Here is a 16,632-nt window from a genome sequence, read left to right as displayed (position 1 = left end):
ATTATTATAAACTATCTTATTCCCGAGGAAGTCAAATCCAAAGACACAAAAATTATAATAAATAATACATTTACTAAAAACACTAATATATCCTTTTAATGACTTATTTGCGCTGACAGAGCTGATACATACATGTTATGGCAGGGACGCCACTGTGTGCATTTTTATCCCAATATCTGGTCTACATCGCAGATGAGAAAGATCCACGCTGATAATTTCGAGGTGTCAATGATATGTGCCAGGACCATGAAAGGTTTTAAGAAATTTTGTATTTATTAATTTGGAATTCAGAATTCAGTATCGTTTTGTACTCTGAGCTGTTAACATCTAAATAAAACTTGTGCATTTCCTTCAGTAGTTTCGTTAATTAATTCTCCAACGAACAAACAACATTTTATAAAGAATAAAACTTACATATCTTGAAAGATTAGCAACGAACTATATACTGTCTGTGTGCTCATGCGTCAGGCATTATAAAATTTCACTCTCGATCGTAAAGAAGTATAACTTCAAAACAATATGAATCATCCGGGATTGGAACCCGCGACCTCTCGATCTCTGGTCCAATGTTTTACTAACCGAGCTATCGAGCCCCTTCTAAGTGACGGCTCGGATATAATTATACAACACGGTGACAAATAGATCAAATGAAGTATAAAAATGTTGTAAGTGCCTAGATTTTATTATCTTACTACCGAGGAAGACAAATCCAAAGACACAAAAATTATAATAAATAATACATTTACTAAAAACACTAATATATTCTTTTAATGACTTATTTGCGCTGATATATACATACCTATCTTAAAAGATTAGCAACGAACTACATACTGTCTGTGTGCGCATGCGTCAGGGAATTATAAAATTTCATTCTCGATCGTAAAGAAGTATAACTTCAAAAATGGAAGCTCCTATTAAAGATTTTAAAGTAACCTCCACCCCACCGCCGTGGGGGGGGGGGGTCGTGTTTGGTGTCATTCGATAGATTTTTCAAGAATATTAAATATGTGTATTTTGCAGTTTTTCGATGTCATGTTCAGTTCGCGAAATATCGCGGGGTTCCTATTTTAAATTTACCCCTACTGCTCGCCGTGGGGGGTCGATTTTTGAAAAATATTGAACACATATTTTTTAGTTTTTCAATCTGACGTTCATTTCGCGATATATTCGCTTTTTTAGCATAGTGGCGTTTTAAACGATTTATATTGTGTGAGTATATTTAGGTTTTAATAAATTAAAAAGACTGAACTACTACAAAACGACTAACAGTAAATGTTTAATGTTAAGGCAACTCGTATACAGTTATTTCCACATCAATAAACTACAAAACTACAAAATTTGATTCTATTAATTAATTATTCTATTAAATAATTATCACATATGAATTCAGAGAAGAGAATATACCACATCTTCTCCAAGTGAAAAATGTTAAAAGTATGGTGCAATGAGTGTAACTACAGCGACAAAATAGATCTAGGTCTAATATACTTGTAAAATTGGAAAACGTTAAATAAAGATTAGCTGTTGTGTGGTATATATTTCTAAATGGAAAGACTGTGTGTCTGTTCAGTTAGCTGTTTTTTAAATTCCTTCCTGTCCTACAAAATTATTATTCTCAACTCAACATTCTCTTCTAAACCTCTTCAACATAATATACAAAACAGGGCATACACCAAAAGACTGGCTACTGTCAACATTTGTAATAATACAGAAAAAATAAACGCTAAACAATGTAGCGATTATCGCACTATCAGTGTGATGAACTATGTACTAAAAATTTTCTCAAGAATACTGCGCTCAAGAATTTAGGGAGCATTATTCAGTTTGTAGGTCATGGTTCAAAGATGTTCATGGTTCTATCGACTTCAAAACGACCTTTGACTGGGCCACCTACGACAAACTGATAGGTGTCTTGCAACAGATGGGAATTGATGGCAAAGTCCTCCGTATTATCAAAAATTTGTATTGGCATCAATATGCAAACATACGAATTACGTATTGGAAACATGACGTGGAGTGGGGCAAGGGTGTATTTTATCGCCTTTACTTTTTACTATCTACTCCGAATTTATTTTTAAAGAAGCTTTAGAAGATTCACACACTAAATCAACGGGATTAACGTCAACAATCTCAGATACGAAGACGACACGGATGATTTCAGATGACGACACAATGATTGCTTCCAATGAAAACGAGTTTCAACGACTTATAAACAGGGTGAACGAAACATATGTTGAAATGGGCTAAAACTTAATACATTCTAAGACAAAGTTATGGTTGTTAGCAAAACGGAGTTACAACCAATGAACATCAGAGCGTATGCAATATACTTAGAAGAGTCCATAATGTCATTTATTTGGGTACCAACGTTAACAATAACTGAAATATAAACAAAGAAATAAAAATACGCATTGAAAACTGAAAAGCTAAAGCCGCCTTCTATAAACTAAAGAAAATTCTCATTACCAGAAACGTTAAACCTTAAAATCTGATTGATACGCTGGTACATATTCTCCACATTGCTGTATGGCTTGGAGAGCTGGACCCGTACACTGTACAAAGACACTAATGAAAAAATTTGAGATGTGAATCTATCGACGAATATTGTGAATAAGTTGGATTACTCGAATAAAAAATTAAATAGCTTTACATCGAGTGAAAAAGACCACAGAAATAACAAAAGCAATCAAAATTCGAAAGTTACAATATTTCTGCCATATAATGAGATATCAAGAAACCCAATTTGGATTCCGTAGAAACATAAGTTGGACACGTTGCCAGAATGAAGGACGGAAGATGGACTCGTAAACTAGTTGAATGGAGACCAAGAGCCGATAAATGTAGCAGAGGAAGACCACCAACACGATGGCAAGATGACTTACGAAAGACAACAAAAAACTGGGTACAGCAAGCACAAGATAGAACACTTTGGAGACAAACAGGGGAGGCCTATGTCCAGCAGTGGATTGAGAGAGGCTGATGATGATGATGATGAGAAACATAAGTACCCGTGAAGCTCTCTTTGCATTCAACGTACTAATCCGGAGATGCTTGGATGTGAACCAATATATGTACGTCTGTTTCATAGATTACAACAAGGCTTTCGATAAAGTCCGCCACAAACAGCTAATGGACGTCCTCAAAGTAAAACAATTACAACGCAATGACCTTTGAATTATAACAAATCTATATTATAAACAGCAGGCGCACATACGCATTAATGAACACACATCAGAAAAGTTCGAAATTAAAAGAGGAGTGCGACAGGGGTGTGCATTGTCATCACTGCTATTGAATGCATACTCTGAAGAAATTATGAAAAGAGCTCTTGAGGGAGAAACAGCAGGAATAAAGGTCAATGGAACACCAATCAACAACATTAGATATGCGGACGATACTATCATAATAGCGGACAACCTACAAGACCTCCAAAAGCTAATGAATAGGATAGTTGAGTATGGAGAAGAATATGGATTATCAATAAACATCAAGAAAATTAAATTTATAAGGATATCAAAAACCCAAAATAATGATGAAAGCCTGACAATAACGGTAAAACTGTAGAACAAGTTGAAAACTACAACTACCTTGGCACAATAATTAATCACACAAACGATTACTCCAAATAAATCAAAGTTCGAATAGAGAAAGTACAAACTTCAATAAAATGAGAAAGGTACTTTGTGCAAGAGAACTGAAATTAGACTTGAGAGTTAAACTGCCAAGATGTTATATTTTCTTGACTCTGTTTTACGGGATAGAACATGGGCACTTAACGCGTTGACGGCTAAAAAGTTGGAAGAATTTGAACTGTGGGTGTATAGAAGAATCCTGAAGATATCATGGACCGAGCATGTAACAAACAACGAAGTCATGAGAAGAGTCAACAAAAGACTGGAAATATTGGAAACCATCAAGACACGAAAGCTGCAATACCAGGGACATGTTATGCGTAATGAGAGATACAACATACTTCAATTAATTATACAAGAGAAAATCCAGGGCAAGAGAACTGTAGGAAGTGTGTAACTTGGGGGAATGGTACGGATGCAAATCAATTGAACTATTCAGAGCAACAGCATCTAAGATCAGAATAGCCATGATGATTGCCAACCTCCGTCGCGGAGATAACACGTAAAGAAAAAGAATTCTACGCCTCATAATACACGGTAAGATCGCCGGAAAAAGAGGCTCAGGACAAAGAAGAACATCCTGAATCCGAAATCTCCGAGAGTGGTATCAAGAGATATCTGCTAATATGTTTCGAGCTGCCATAAACAAAGTTATTACTGCCAATATAATCGCCTAATCGGACAGGGCACTGAAACAAGGAGAAAAATTATTGAGGGGGTTATATTCTACAGAGAGTTAAAATCAGAATGGTGATGATGAAAAATCTGTTAAAGTAAAATAGTTTTGCAATTAATATTTTGATCCATTCCAGTCCATTTAAATTTGCCGCTGGATATGTTTCTGGTATTATGAAACAGTAGCAACAAAAAGTGCAACAACAACTAACAATATTAAAACTAAGCAACAACAATTAAGCTTATAATTATTAAAGATATAATCTACTTCGAGGAGGCCTAATAGGACCTTGTCTTTGCTGAATTCTCAAAATTTCTTTTTGTAGCCTCTCTTCTTCTCTTCGAATTAGTTCTAACTCTTGATCAAGTTCCTTCATTTTCACATGTTCCGACTGCTTTTCTCTCGCTCGTTTTACGCGAATTTCTTCTTCTCTAACAGACTTTGCTTGTTGTTTTCTTTTCTCCTCGTCTTCTTTCAAACGTTTCAAATCGTCATGGTATTCTTCTATTTTCTTCGTCATTTCCTCACGTTCTTGTAAAATGTATCTTTGATTTTCCTTATATCTTTCCAAATTACTGGCTATTTGTTTTTTCAATGATTCAATCACCTCTGTTACTAATAGTTTTCTATTCATTTCTTCTTTTTTCCATAATTCTTCTTGCATTTCGTACATAGCTTTAGCTTCTGAGTCAAATAAAAAATCCATTCGTTTCTTTCTTGCTATCTCTAGTTTTTGTTGCTGTTTTAGTATATCTAAAAACTCTCTTATACTTTCCTGGGTCTCCCGTCGTTTAGTTTCATCTTCAATAACCTGTTCTAGGTCTAGTTCTATCAATCTTGAAACCAATTGTCTGTCCCTCTCTAAGTTTTCTTGAATATCCTGAGTTTTCTGCAGTAGTTTTCTCTTATGTTGCCGAATATTAACCAAGGCACATTCTTTATTCCGTCTTTGTTGGTCTTCAACTTTACATTTTTCTTCTAGTTCTGCCAATAACTGTTGTTGCTTGATTTCAACACTCTCCTTATATTTTAAATCGTCGCAAAAACGTTGCTTTTGTTGCAATTCAGACATTTGTTGTTCTAAGTCATGTTTAAGCTGTTCCCTTTTCTCTAGCAGCTCTTTCTTTTGCAACTCTTCCACTTCTTTTTCAAATTTAATTTTTTCCTCGTGTTGCTTTAGAATTAATTTATTTTCTTCCTCTTCTTTTTCTTTTTGCATTTGTTTTTCTATCTGTTGGTCTAACCAACTTAATTTTAAGTCTTTGCAGCGGTATTTTGCCTCATATTGTCGTACGAGTGGATTGTTTCTTCTCCATTGATGATATAATTGTAGCTCAGCCTCTCGTCTTCTCTTTTCTTCTTCGTGTGCTTTTATATTATCATTAACATCTTTTAACGCTTCAGTTGTAACTTTTAAATTGTCTCTTCTAGGTCTGTCAACTAAGTGTCTACTCTTATGAACCATCATTTCTATTTCGAATGATGTCCGTTCTTCTTCAAATAATTTCCTTAACTTTTCTCTTCGTTTTTCCAATTGTTCTTCTTTCTGCCGCTTGCTCTGTATCTCTGATAACATTTTATTATTTTCATTATAATATCTTGGAGATGTCCATTCTTCGAATTTGCTGCAAGCCTTGTTCCAGTGATCAAAATATTTCACTGTACCATTCCAAAGTTCACTGTATTGAGTTTCTCTTTCACGTCGTCGAATTATTTCGTTTTCAGCTTGAATGCGGTGTTTTCCTCTTTGCTTGACTTGCTCCATCTGAAACAAGTTTCTCGGGTCATTAATTTGGCACATAAATCTCTGGCGAGCGTGAATAAGCAGATAAGTCTCGAATTTTATGAAAATGAGATAAGTTGATTTAATATTTCTATTTGGTTTCTTCTAGGCGTTAATAAGCAAATAAGTTCATATCCATAATATTTTCGTATTTTATTCCCATGTGAATAAACAAACATGTCATATTTTTGGCAGCCTTCTGAAATAAGTCTAGTTATTTTTCTAATGTCGCTTGTACGACTTCGGGAACAAGCAGATAACTTTACTTATCTGGTTATTCACAAATTTTATTTCAAATCGTGCCGAATAATATGTCAACATATCCTACTGTCCACCTGGCAATAATAATTGTTATAGAAGAAAGTGTTAGTTTACATTTTTTGTTTAAGCATTCAGACGTGAGATTTTGCAGTTAGAGTTCGTGTGTATGTAAAAGACTTTTTATTATTACCAGTATGAATATGTCAAAGACAGAGTATCTTAGGCCTCAATATGAATATGTCAAAGACAGAGTATCTTAAAATAGGGGATGATGAAGAAGATCCAGAGTTAGAAATTAAAACCACAAAAAGATGTAATGAATATAAATATCTCGGATCTATAATATCTAAAGAAGGCACTACCAAAAGAGACATCGGAAAGAGAACGCAGCAGGGCAAAAAAGCGGTAAACATTCTAAGCTCTCTACTGTGGTCTAAAGATATAAGACAAAAAACGAAATTGACAATCTATCGTACCTTGGTAGAGCCTATTATGACTTATGGGGCAGAAGTTTGGCAGATGACAAAAAAAGATAGAAAAAGAATAGAAGTAGTAGAAATGGATTATCTAAGGAGAGCGTGTGGTATATCTAAAAAAGATCACATCAGGACTGAAGATATTAGAAGGAGGACACATACTGTATATTCCAGTGTAGATAGAATTGAAACTAGACAACTAGTGTGGTATGGTCACGTGAAACGAAAGAATGAAGATAGATGGCCAAAGAAAGCTTTGAATTACATAACACACCAAAGAAGAAGATGGGGAAGACCTTCAGTTGCCTGGGAAGAAAATGTACGGCACATCATGAAAGATAGAGCCATCAGAGAAGACGAATGGATGGACAGAAAAGATGGCGGTCGAAATGCGAGAAGCGGCAGAGGCTGTAGGAACCTCGATTATAGATAGATAGATAATAGTAGATAATACTTGAGTTCTAATAATGGGTAGTCGTACATTATGTACGTATGTAAAATTTGTGTCATCAAAGAGAGTCACTGACGTGACATGGATTTTTCTGACGATGACAGCGTAAAAGATCGTGATTTCGTTCCAGAAAAAAATTATACTACAAGTAGTGAAGACGAAATCACAGAGCCTATTATTAAGAAAATTAAAAAAGACTTGACCGGTCTAAATCAAGAAAAAAATGAACAAGGGAGAACTCAGAAAAATAGTATAGAGACGAAAAAAACTGGTCGAACTAGAAGAGAGAGAGCTTTAGCAAAGAAACAAAGAAATACTGGGCAAGAATATGTTACAGAGAAGGGTAAAACAGTCAAATCAAGAATGCAAAATCCACTTACTGATTGCCGCATGAAATGTGAAAAAAGGTTCCCAACAAATGTACGACAAACGGTTTTCGAAGAATATTGGAAACAAGGGGAACGAAATAAAAGATCCAATTACTTGTCGTCCTTAATAAGTATTTTGGAAAAGAAATCCACAACAGAAAAACGTACATTAGAAAAATTTAGGCAGTATACTTGCCGATATGAGTTGAGCATTAGTGGAAAAAGAGAAGCAATATGCAAAAAATGTTTTGTTAGTACTTTTGGGGAAACAAACGCCTTCATGAACCAAATAATAGTAAATAGACAAAATGTAGTCTCTGGAATACTCAAGAACGATCAACGAGGACGATCCGAACCCAAACATAAATGGTCTCAAGAAATGTTTAACGATGTTCTACCACAAATTAACAGCTTCCCGGCATACGAAAGCCATTACTGCAGGCAAACATCATCGAAGAAATATTTACAGTCAGATTTGTCCCTGACAAAAATGTTTGAACTTTATAAAGAGAACTTTATAAACAGTTTCACAAACTTAACTTGGCCTTTAAGAAACCCCAAAAAGATACGTGTTATAATTGCGACCTCCTAAAAATAAAACTTGCTTAGGCACCCGAAGAAGAAAAAGAGACCCTACTGTTGAGGAAAACCAATCATCATATGGCAGCAGAAGAAGCGTACGGCGCTAAAGCAAGAGACAAACAAATTGCTAAAGAGTCCCCTGATACAGCTCTGTTTGCATTTGATTTGCAGCAGTGCTTACCAACCCCATATTTAAAATCGTCAATTGCATTTTATAAGCGACAGTTAGCTACAATAACTTAGCGACCAACGAGTCCACGTGCTACGTCTGGGACGAATCTGTTTCTGGAAGGGGTGGTAACCAAATCGCGTCATGTTTATACAAACACATTATAAGTCTTCCGTCGGAAACCAAGAAAGTTTGCTTCTATTCAGACACTTGTGGGGGCCAAAACAAAAACAGCCATGTTGCTGCAATGTTTATAAGTGTTGAAAGAAAAAACGACCATCGAATCAATAGACCACAAGTTCTTGGTGAGTGGACATACGCATATGGAGTGCGATGTGGATCATGCCACTATTGAGAAGGAAAAGAAGCGAACAACTATGAAAATTAAGTTGTAGAAAAACAAATCCATTTCCTGTCCACATTATGGAGACCGATATTTTTTTTTTATTTTGCTGCCCTCCTAAAAGGTCCTCTAGTACAAAAAAAAGTTTCTGAAAGCGGAGAACGGTTTTTGTGGAAAAATATTCAATGGTTACACTATGACCAAGAACACGACGGACTCATCCAATACAAAGAAACGTTAAGGAATGAGGAAAGTTTCACAACAATAAACTTTCAGTGTCATGGAAGAAATTCAACAAATCTGAAGGTGGAAAAACTTCACTCAGGACCTGTACCCATAAATGAAAAGAAAAAGAAAAATTTATTAGAACTGCTTCATTTAGTTGACAAGGAATTTCATCCATTTTACCAAAACCTAAAAGTATCCGATGTTCCAGATACTGATCCCAACCTCCTGGAAGTAGATCCAGATAAGCAGGATTAATACAAATAGATTCTTTGTAATTAATTTTTTTTTTAATAAATTTGCACATTGTTTTTGGTAACAAAATATCTCTTATCCCAAGACCTCAACCAGATAACTGAAATTATGTTGTTAAACACGTAAACCGAAAGTGTGCTTAATCAGATAAGTCACTCAAAATCATCCAGCTGTAAATTTTAACAAAATTATGTATAATAAACCTCAGTATAATAATTATTATTATCTAGCAGAAAATAAAAAAAAAGAATATATCTATCACCGGATTTACCAGAAGTCCGAAAACCTATTATCTGCTCTCCTGAAAAATTTACTTATCGTGACATATCTGCTTATTCACGCTCGCCAGATAAATATTTCCCAACTTATTTTTGAATGGACCAAATATGCACTAATGAGGCATTCTTTTTAATGAGCGGAAGCCATAGGTTCACATAAATAGAAAAATACAAAAATTACCATGAAAAATCCTATTTCTTAATGCATTTCGTTACTACTGTTATATTTGTTAGTTAGTGGAAAGCACCTCAATACAGAGAAGATAAAATCGTAAATAGCCACATATACTATATTATTATGATAGGAAAAAGATATAGAAATTCTATCAAAGCTGCAAAGACGTATCCATAGATTTCACAATTTAGTGGGAACTAAGGAGGCTTTATTCTATTTAAGTGTATTAATGTAACACTGTTTGGACATAAATAAAAATGTATATGCCAGCTTTATAGATTAAGAAACGGCGTTTGACAGAATAAGGCATGACGAACTCAAGAAAATGTTATGGTGATAGCGACAAAGCGACAAAAAGGTGATAGCGACAGCAACAATAAGTAGTTTGTATAAATGTGTTCTTGTTAAAGCTAAGTTTTTGTGTGGAAATTTTTCGTTTTAATTAGTGATTTTAATATCAAAATATTGCTGGGATTGAGACCTACAATATAATGCAATTTGTTTTCAGTAGGTTGGCATCATAAGTGAAATAATTGAAATAAGTGATATTATTATTTCCCAAACCATAACAGTTACAAAAAGTGGTTCTTATAAACAAACTGGTTAATGATCAAGAAAAATTCAGTAAATATCATTAACCTTTAAGTACTTATTTATTACTTTTAATTTTATCTTTTGGAAGTGGCTACTGTTACGACCGACGTTCTTCGCAATACAATTATTTCATACATTTAATTATGGCAATGAATTGTTTAGAATGTGACAAAGACATCAGTGACTCCAAGGATGCACTGAGTTGTGATAGCTGTGAAAGGAGTTTACATCGAAAATGCACGGAACTCTCGGCTTCGGAACTGAGAGTCATGGACCTAAAGAACAGTCGTCAACTGAAGTATTTCTGTCAGCAATGTTTGGAGGGCATGGCAGCTGTACCTAAATTATACAAAATCGTCAGCGAGTTACGCCTAGAGGTGAAACATCTTCAGGAAAGTATTGAAGCCAAAAACACTTCTATACCACAATTAACTACTACACCGTCAATTTCGAATGATGAATCTATAATTAATGAAATTCAAGAGCGTAATGCTAGAGCTAGGAACATTATGATCTTTAATTTGCCAGAATCCCCAAATGACACTACAACTGTGCGTTCAATCATAAGTGAAGCCTCCAGTGATGAAATAAGTATTGTTAAGATAACCAGAGTTGGCAAGAAAAATAAAAATGGACATCGTTCTGTAAAGGTGGAGCTCTCAAGACCCCAGGATGTATTTGATGTGTTAAAAAATAAATATAATGTAAGCCGTGATAGACATATTTTCATAAGTGCTGACCTCACGCGTCTTCAACAAAACATCTTAAATAAGTTAAAAACTGAATTGGCAGAAAGGAAATCTAAAGGTGAGAAAGATCTAGTTATAAGGTATATTAATGGTGAGCCTAAAATAACCAAATATAATCAGCAAAAAAACTCGAAATGATCATTCCACAAGTTTCCAATACACTGAAAATCTACTGTCATAATGTAGGAGGTTTAAGGACAAAATTATCTGATTTCTCTGCAGCAGTTAATTGTTCTTGCTTTGATATATTTGTCATTATTGAAAGTTGGTTGAACGATGATTTCCTAGATAAGGAACTTTATTTGGTTAATTATCAGATATTCAGATGTGATAGATCTAATCTTTCAAGTACTAAAAGTAGAGGTGGAGGGATTTTGATACTTATTCATAGAAAAATAAAAGCTTTTAGAATGAGCCTCATAAACAATTCAGTGGAACAGTTATTTATATCTTGTTCTGTTTCAAATTTTAATTTTATCATTGGTGGCGTGTATATTCCTCCTAACAGTCCAAATAATTGTTATCTATCACATGTTGAAACGATTGAAGATTTGAGAATTCAGTATAATAAATGCAACTTTTATATTTTTGGTGATTTTAACTTGCCTAATATAACTTCCGATTTAAATAATATATCACCATCTCAGATGAATGAAAACATTTCTAGTGTAGCACAATGTTATGCTTTTCTTGATTTTAAACAGCATATTACTATTCCTAACTCTAATAATAAGTTTTTAGATCTACTATTTTCGAATGTGGATAGTATTCTAGTTTCATCTGCAATAGATCCTATTTTTTCTGAATCTACCCATCACAAACCATACTCCTTTGATTTACCTATATCGGGCATTACAAATAATTTACTGTGCCAAGAATTTTACTATGATTTCAGAAACGCTGATTATATTAGCTTACAGAATTATTTGGGACCTATCAATTGGCACAAGTATTTAAATTTAAATGACATAAATACTGCAGTACACAATTTCTATCATATTATGAGTATGGCATTAAATCTTTTTGTGCCCAAAAAGAAAAGTAAGGTATCAACTTTCCCAAAGTGGTTCAATGCTGAGTTGAGAAATTTAATCATCCAAAAGAAAATAGCTCACAAAAATTACAAGAATACTGGCAATCGCTGTTATTACATAGAATTTTCAAAGTTACGTAGTCAATGTAATATTTTATCTAAAGAATGTTTTGTGAATTACAAAAAAGACCTTGAAAATAATTTTAATACCGATCCCAGGTCATTTTGGAGATTTTTTAGCCGAAAAAATAATCTATATGATGTTCCTAATAATATGTATCTAGCTGATAAAAAAGCTGTGAATGGTGATCAGATAAGTGAACTTTTTGCTGTTTACTTCTCTGAAGTTTATGTTTCTTCCCTGGATGTAAGTTATCATGACACATTTAATAATTATTCATCTATAAAGTGTGATTCTTTGACAGCGGAAGTTATTTTCGATGGTTTGTCAAAACTTTCTAATAATGTAACAGCTGGACCGGATGGTCTTCCCGATTTTTTCTTGAAAAACTGTGCTTACAGTCTAACTCAACCATTGTTTGTTCTATATAACGTATCATTGAAATTAGGCATTCTTCCTGATAAATGGAAAACTAGCCATTTAATTCCAATTTTTAAATCTGGCGAAAGAGAAAATATAGAAAATTACAGAGGAATATCTAAACAATCGACCATTCCTAAACTACTTGATAAGTTGATTTATAACCATATTAGTTTTACTTGTCAACAATTAATAAATAATTATCAACATGGCTTTATGCACAAGAAATCCACAACTACAAACTTACTATCTTATGAAACATCTATTATCAGAGATCTGGAAAGAAAATGTCAGGTAGATTGTGTATACACAGACTTTTCAAAAGCCTTTGATAGGATTGACCACTACTTACTGCTACATAAACTTAAGGCATATGGTTTCAGCGATCAGCTTTTAAAGTGGTTTGATAGCTATTTAATAGGTCGCACACAAAAAGTCAAACTGGGTTCATTTATGTCAGATACAATACAAATAAAATCTGGAGTTCCACAAGGTGCTCATTGCTCGCCCCTTCTGTTCAATCTGTTTATTAACGACATAGGTGAATGTTTTAATCACTCTAAGTACTTGCTATTTGCTGATGATTTGAAGATTTACAGATCTATCAAAGATCATGAAGATTGTAGTCTCCTTCAAAACGATCTCAATAATTTAGTTGAGTGGTGTAACAAAAACAGACTCTTTTTAAACATTAATAAATGTCATTTCATTAGCTTCCACAAAGTTGCAAAAAAATATCAATCATCATATGTCATCGACAGTAAAGCGCTCTCTTATGTTAGAGCAGTAAAGGATTTAGGAGTAATATTCGATGAAAACTTAACGTTTGTGGATCACATTAACTATGTGACAGCAAAGGCTTCAAAAGTACTGGGTTATATACTTCGCAGTTGTGCTGATCTTTCCCTTAATACAATAAAGGCTGTTTACTCATCATTGGTTATATCTATATTAGAATTCTCCTCTATTGTCTGGTCACCATTTTATAATGTTCATGTTGTTTGTCTCGAGAGAGTTCAAAATAAGTTTTTAAGATTTGCAGCATACAGATTGGGATATAATGTTATTGAACTAAACCACAACTATACCATCATCCGTAGTGATCTCAATTTGCACTCCTTAAAAGACCGTAGAATTATAAATGATCTAGCTTTTATTTATAAACTATTAAATAATGAAATCAATTGTCCTGATTTATTAAAATTAATAAACTTTAATATTCCAAACCATAATCTGAGAAATAATAACTTGTTCCATGTACCTCATCATTCAACTAACTATGGTCTTAACTCACCAATAGATAGAACTTTAAGTCGCCTGAATGATTTGGACATCGATTTATTCTCTTCTTCCAGTCGAGTATTTAAAAACCAACTAAAATCAGTTTTTCCGGTCAGCACTTATGTTTAATATTTAATATTTAATATTATATTTTCAGTGGATTTGTTAATTTTTGCCATGGATAATGCTTTTGTATTATGTAATTTGTTAATTTTTTTATTGTCTGTAGTTAGTTGATTAATGTCAGTTTATATTATATTATTATGTATTGTCACTGCATAACGTGGATTGTGTGTATGTTAAATTTAGTTTTATTGTAATGTACTTACTACAGTTTTATGCTGTCACACTTTCATTTAATTCATTTTATTTTATTTTTAGTTTTTTTACTGTTTTACTGGACTTTACCAATACTACTTTTACTTCTACTTATTGTTTATATATGTATATTTTTTTTAAATTGGGGAGACCCGTAAATAAATAAATAAAAATAAATGTTGAAAATAGACAAGAGAGATATAAGAATAATAGAAAAATTCTAACCAGACAGTGCACAAAAACACGAAATCAGAGAACATCAAAATTAAAAGAGGGGTACAACAACGTTGCATTCTCACTCCATTGCTATTTTACTTACACATATATAGTAGAATATAGAAGAAATATAAAAACGACAATACCTTGGCCATTCGATGAGAGGAACAAAATACCAGCTTCTACTATCATACAGGAAAAGATTTTAGGAAAGCATAACATTTGCAGTCAAAAAATGTGATGGCTACACATTCTCAGGAAAAAGTTTAATTGCTCATCTAACCAACTTTTTAGAGAAGCCGTAAACATAATATATGCAAATAGTCATGATTGCCAACGTTCGAAGAAGACGGCACCTTCAGAAGGAGATAAATATACAGCAACAATGATATTAAAAATTATTTTGGTAAAATCGTTTGGTAAAAAGCAGTGCAGCAATGGTCCACATATATTTGTAATTACTTCTGGACTGACAACTTCTAGGAGACATACTATTGTACAAGAGTTTCATCTTCTACAGATTGCTAATTAAGAGAGAAAGAGTTGAAACATACCAGAAATCACCTACATAATTTTTATACACAATTTACAGGTCTAGTTTACTTCTTACCACTAAAATATTTCCAGTGAGAGGGAACAAAATAATATTAACCCAATCGATTAGGTATGGGGATTTAAAAACAAGTAATTTCTATAAGAATGACTCCTATATAACAGCTCCAATGAATACGGCATGCGCTCCCCCTATAGATAAACCCACCGATTGGATCGCCGACGGTGAGCACAGAGCAGGAGCAGCAACTTATCCACTATGTGGAGCAGCTACACGGAGCACAAAGCACCAACATAATGGAAAAGTGAATTTACAAATTTAATATTTTGTGGTAGTATGACAGATTGTGGTAACTCATGTGGGTGTTACCAGGAACCAGAAACTTCCATGTAATTCTCAGACATTACAATTTGAGTTATTTGGTTCCCCTTATTTATTATTGACAGCTTATCAAGCATAAATATTATTATCCTGATAATGTTTGCAGATGAAGCTGATGTTTTATCAACTGACAATTACAGACAAATCAATGTGGGCATACTTTGCTAGTAATTTAACAAATGATGCAGAATATAATGTGCAATAAAAATTCCATCAAAGTATAATACACATCGTCATTCTAATCTGTAAACTGCGTAACTCCATAATTCTCTGAAAATGAGTTATTACTGCCATCTGTTTCAAAAAGTCCCTACTTATCTGTTAAAAAGGATGCATGTACATATTTTCACCAGATGAGTAAATAGTGGCCTCTTCATATACACCATATCTCCCTCGCTGCCAAATTAAGTATGAAAAATATGTAACTCTCTAGTTTGTCATACCACACGATTAACCTATCACTGTTTGGAAAGTGATATTTTCAAGAAAAAGTTGGTGATATGTATGAGTATCTATAAAATATTTTCGTTTTACCACCCTAACTTTTAAAATGGGAGATACATAGTATTCACATTTTTCGCATTAGTCATATTTAGAGAGATAGCTTTTTGTGTCTACTGTAAAAATTTGGATAAATGTAGTTACGCAGTTTACAGATCAGGTCCACAACATGCATCTCATGCAATATCTTAGAATTTGAAAAATAAGATGACATGGTTGTAAATCTTAGAAAATAGGTACTTTGATGGAATTACAACAAACTATTTCAAGTCTTGTCCAGATAAAAGATAACAAACAACAACTTTTTATATGAGTAGGAATAGAAAGTTTGTTTTTTTATATTATTATGCTAGCGAATACATTATTGATAATTGACGTTAACTAAAACTCATGTACAATTAATTGTTCATCAGAAATACCCATAATATGCTCTGATATGAAAAAAATATTAGTTTAGTTAATGAATTTAACAAAAAAAAAATTGAAGTAAATTTGAAAACGCAGGGTTTTTTAAAACGAAAAATTATCTTACCTCTTTATGTATTGTTAACTAACTGAATGAATTAACTTAATTTACATCTTTCTGAACCGCATAAAGTATATATTTTATATTTTCTGTATTTTTGAAAAATTTAAATCTATACAAACATTCAACTGTCATCAAATATCGATAAATTTTGACAATGACAGTAAAATTCTTCTTTTTTAACATACAGACTACAAAACTAAAGTGTAGAAGTGTGATATTAAGTAAGGTTCTCTGGTAAGCTTCACAGATATGAATCTTGAGT

At 33.3% G+C, this 16,632-nt stretch overlaps 1 protein-coding gene across 1 annotated transcript; it reads right to left on the bottom strand.

Annotated features, from left to right (window-relative positions):
* Positions 1–1,249: 1,249 nt before the first annotated feature.
* On the bottom strand, positions 1,250–16,520 carry LOC126888343 (trichoplein keratin filament-binding protein-like). The gene is made up of 2 exons (XM_050656509.1): positions 16,374–16,520; positions 1,250–6,073 (listed from the first exon to the last, which is right to left on the bottom strand). Exon 2 carries the CDS (start codon positions 6,071–6,073, stop codon positions 4,559–4,561), a length of 1,515 nt encoding a protein of 504 aa, XP_050512466.1. The 5' UTR covers positions 16,374–16,520; the 3' UTR covers positions 1,250–4,558.
* Positions 16,521–16,632: the final 112 nt, after the last annotated feature.

Source organism: Diabrotica virgifera, chromosome 7 (assembly GCF_917563875.1).
Source record: "Diabrotica virgifera virgifera chromosome 7, PGI_DIABVI_V3a".
NCBI lineage: Eukaryota > Metazoa > Arthropoda > Insecta > Coleoptera > Chrysomelidae > Diabrotica > Diabrotica virgifera.
The sequence above is the reverse complement of the archived record's forward strand: the minus strand, read 5'-3'. Positions and strand labels throughout refer to the sequence as shown.

Excerpts from the sequence above, each read along its gene's own strand:
- LOC126888343 (XM_050656509.1), bottom strand. The coding sequence starts at position 6,073 with ATGGAGCAAGTCAAGCAAAGAGGAAAACACCGCATTCAAGCTGAAAAC.